General features: G+C 38.7%; 1 protein-coding gene across 3 annotated transcripts in view; it reads right to left on the bottom strand.

Annotated features, from left to right (window-relative positions):
- The window catches only part of hpn (hepsin), a 34,014-nt gene extending 30,112 nt beyond the window's left edge, over positions 1-3,902 (bottom strand). Inside the window, exons 1-2 of one of the 3 annotated variants that reach the window (XM_014020493.1) lie at positions 3,544-3,902; positions 1,535-1,680 (exon numbers count right to left, since the gene is read on the bottom strand). In XM_014020493.1, coding sequence (XP_013875947.1) covers positions 1,535-1,571 — 37 coding nt within the window. In that variant the 5' untranslated portion in view covers positions 1,572-1,680; positions 3,544-3,902. Of the gene's footprint in view, positions 1-1,534; positions 2,559-3,543 lie in introns of those variants that run through there. The other 2 variants (XM_014020492.1, XM_014020491.1) reach the window with 2 other exon arrangements.
- Between the last annotated feature and the right edge of the window lie 580 nt (positions 3,903-4,482).

A 4,482-nucleotide genomic window follows, 5' to 3' on the forward strand; every position in this document is an offset into this window, starting at 1 on the left:
CCTTCATGATGTGGGATGTCAGGGCAAGAGGTCTATAGTCGTTGAGGGCTGATGGGTGAGTTTTCTTTGGTACTGGAACCAGTATCTTCAGTTCTTACACTTGTTCTGTGTTCTCACCTGCCTCTCAGTAGAATTCCAGTCATTCTCACCTGTTGTCACTTCTAATCAGCTCAGCTTCTTTTCATATCTCATCAGCTTTAGCTCTGTTTTACTGGTCTCTCATCACCACTTCTCTGCTGGTTCATTGTAAGGTTCACACCATCGCTCTCGGTCCTCTGTGCCTCCCTGTGTTCTCTAAGTTTTGATGCCTTGTCAGCCTTTTGTTTTATTTAATAAATTAGTTTAACTTTGAGTTCTTTTCTTGTGTCTGTCTGCTCCTGGGTTCAAACCCCTCAGACCCCAATACTTTCCAGCACACAATATTGTCACGATGGTTCAGTTGGTAGAGCTGTTGCTTCTCAGCAAGAAGGTCGCCAGTTCAAATCCCGGCCCAAGCACCTTTCTGGGCAAAGTTTGCATGTTCTCTCTGTGCATGTGTGGGTTCTCTCTGGGTACTCTGGCTTCCTCCCACAGACCAAAACCATGACTGTTAGGTTCATTGGTAACTCTAAATTGTTCCTAGGTGTGAGTGAGAGTGAACGGTTGTTTGTCTCTATGTGTGTCTGTGTGATGGACTTGCGACCTGTCCAGGGTGTACCCTGCCCCTCACACTGTGACTGCTGGATATGGGCTCCAGTGTCCCTGAAAGGAAGACGTTTGTATAGATAATGGATAGATTATCATATTTTGAACATTTTTGTGTCGGGCAGGTAACTTTTCACGTTGGGCAAGTAACATTGGTGTCACTTACTCAACATGGTAGGTAGAAAAAAATTTGGCGATTTTATCTGTATTTTGACAGCATATACCTTGATAAAAACTTATAAAATCATTTATCTGTAAATGTCGTAGTTAAATCCTTAAACCCAGGAAGGTGGGGGAGGTGTGAGAGAGATGTATTTCCTCTTAACATCAGCTTCCACATATCCTGATCACATTTAAAAATGAAAAAAAAAAATCAAACTTTTCTAGCCATATGATTAATCTGACTTGATTATGATTGTCAAAATAGTGTTTTTTTTTTGTTGTTGTTTTGTTTTGTTTTGTTTCCTTTAATAAATAAAACAAGTCGCGTTTCAGTGAAGACTAATGACTCATCATTACGGCTCCATTCGTTGGCTTTGGCATTGCTTTTCTATTTGGTTTAAAGCTTACGGAAAAACTAAAGCAATATCACAACCAATCGAAGTATCTGCTGACCAAGCTGAAAAACAAGCATCAAAACCAAATACAGGGATCAGAGAGACGGCAAAGCTGTTTCTGTAACAGGCCAGTTAATGTTTAACAGTGAAGTGGACTGATTTCTGTACACAAACACAGAAAACCCTGTATTTTAATCTGTGTGAGACATTGCTTATTTACTGCATGTGTATTAGAAGCAATGGGTTGGAATGAAAGCATAAAAAGAAGAGTGTGTTCCAGTTTGTGCACTCACCCATCTTCCCCTCTGTCACAACTTTCTCAGCGTACATCTGTCCAGCGGAAGCAGAGGCCAGCAGGAGATGATGACAATAATGATAAGGGCTTTTCCTCTTTCCTCTCCTCTTTGGTTGAATACAGATGGTCTGAGCCAGCAGCAGTCTGATAATATAACAGAGGCCTTTGTGTAAAGATTCATTATGATAAATCATTACATCATCTGTTTCATAGATAGACATTCCAGTCAGAGTTTTTGTGTTTCAGTTTTATTTCTGTGGTACTTTATGTTTATAATATTTTTCACTCTCACCTGTCAGTCATTTGTAATCAGTCTCCCTCACAGGTGTTGCCCATCTTCTCTCTTCCTCAGTTTGTATTTAACCGGTGTCTTGTCACCACTTCCTCACTAGTTCTTCGCATGGTTTTACCTACTATTTCGGTCATCACCTGCTCCCTGTGTTTTATGTAAGTTTGTTGACATGGCGTCAGCTTTTTGTTTTTGTTCATTAATAAATTAGTTTTATTTCTGAGCTTCCAGTGTCTGCCTGCATTCTGGGTTCGAATCTTGCTCCAGTCGTGACAATTCCCCGGTAAACCCCAGTTCACACAGCAAGATGATTATGATTTTCCTCTTCTGACAATCTTAAGGACTCCCCAGTTATGGCTCTAAAGATAATCTGAGCAGATATTCCTGCTATGTGCGATGTGTTAAGTGTGATCTAGTTGGTTTGAAAGGATGTTGGGACCACTCCGATCTCACATCTGGGATATGCAACATGTTGGATTTTCATGGCCAATATCCCAGCATGTGTGGTGTTCCCCGAGGACAAACGAGCTGCTGCCTGTTCAATGTGATTCACAGCCAGTCAGAGAGCCAGGTGACAGACACACAAATACAGAAGGCAAAACAAATGCCACGGTCCACCAGAAAGTCCAGAAACSTCTATTTGTTTAGAGAAATTATTGCCATTGCTTTTTCCTTGTCGACCGTGTTTGTTTATTAATTCTGAACTTTTGATATTGATAAGATTTGCAAGATTTCCCATCTGATGTCTGAATGTTCGTGAGTACAATCTGTTTGTGTGTATTGTATTTGCTTAGTGGCTGTACTGTACGTCACACACTGTAGAACCAAGCCTGTGATATCTGATTCTTTATCGGCATGTGTGGGGACTCTCAGGTTTTGAAAATCAACGGACAATTTTAAAATCTTCCCAGGTGAAGACCCACAAAAAATGTATTTTTTTTTCTTTCAGCTGTTCTCTTTCAGGGTTATTATAAAGAAGCCTGATAAAATAAGCAGATGTAACTTTAGCTTCACGGGTTACCCGTTTATTCATAAATCTACCTAATATTGTCCAATCTAAGCAAGTTTAAGCTTTAAAAGGTAAACAAATACTGATTTACATACAGATATTTACCCTTTATATCATAAATGTGACAGTTTTCATATTCAACAAGATGGAATAAACTGTTAAATACAAATAATTAAGTTGTTGTTATGGATTGTTTAAAGAGAGAAATATACAGTATTCATTGACGAGTAGGTGTTCAGGAGAGGACATGCTTCAGTGACTTGTGCAGAGATTGTTCACTATGTAAAATCAAAAGTAAAAACAATTTAGAGTTGTTTCTATTATTATGTTATCAAATTTGCATACAAGAAGCAAAATAAAAGACTGTTTTTCTCCTTATGAGTTATATTTTTGTTTTCTTTCTACTAAAAGTCAAACAGATTGTACATGATGATTTGTAAAACACTTGAGTTCACTCAGTTCTTACAAATGTATAAATAAAATAAAGCTTCTTGTTTCCTTTGTAATATTAGTGTCAAGTGTAGAAGTGCAGTTTTTGGGCAGGAAACAAATAAAACCTTATAAATAGTTTTTTTTTTCATATTATTATGACAGGTTATTTAACAATGGGTGTAACTCCATTTTTGGACCATAGTCAGCTGATAGACAATGAGGTTATTTCAGTAAAACAGAATAAACTCAGTCTTTGTCCTTCCAGAAAATGACTTACCTGTCTCTTTTCAGCTCAGTTCTTCCTCTTTGAAAAAGAAAAATTTGTTCTTTTAAAAGTCGTACTTTAAAAATTTATCAAAAGAAACAAACTGTAACAGCTGACAATTCCTTCCAAATTGCTACAGAGAAAACCTGTTTTGTTTTTTTTTWAATCCCCTCTCTCAGGTTACTGACCCCTCGGGGGGATGAAAAAAATGTGAAGCAGTTTATCAGCCGACACTACCACAGATAAATCCAGTTTCCCAGTCAGTTACTGACACCTCAGGGAGAAGAGCAGAAACTTAACAGCTCACACCGCCTGCGGTCGCTTTTACCTGGAAGGACACCAAGATCTGGACCTCTGCACACTGCAAAACTAACTTACTGAAGGTTTAAAGTTCAGCTCAGCTCTTTCAGAGTCTGTCATGAGAGGGTCACAATTGACGTCGCGTCACAGTCTCTGAGTGGACGAAGAGGGAGCGCGATCGGTGCCTTTAAAGCAGAGGAGCCCAAAGTGGGGCCCGCGGGCCAAATTTGGTCAGCCAAGCCATTTAATTTGGCCCACCAACAGTTGCCAAAGTTACAAGGTTGTAACCTATTATCCTGTGTTTATACACAGTATTTCCATTGGTCAAATGACTATATAAAGGGCTGTATACATACAGTACAGTTGTGGTCAAAAGTTGACATACACTTGTAAAAAAACATAATGTTATGGCTGTCTTGAGTTTTCAATAAGTTCTACAACTCTTATTTTTCTGTGATAGAGTGATCGGAACACATACATGTTTGTCACAAAAAACAGTCATAAAATTTGGTTCTTTCATAAATTTATTATGGGTCTGCTGAAAATGTCACCAAATCTGCTGGGTTAAAAATATACTGTACATACAGCAACATTAGTATTTGGTTACATGTCCCTTGGCCATTTTCACGGCAACTAGGCGCTTTTGGTAGC

The sequence above is a fragment of the Austrofundulus limnaeus genome, unplaced genomic scaffold, assembly GCF_001266775.1.
Source record: "Austrofundulus limnaeus strain Quisiro unplaced genomic scaffold, Austrofundulus_limnaeus-1.0 Scaffold253, whole genome shotgun sequence".
NCBI classification, from domain to species: Eukaryota; Metazoa; Chordata; class Actinopteri; order Cyprinodontiformes; family Rivulidae; genus Austrofundulus; species Austrofundulus limnaeus.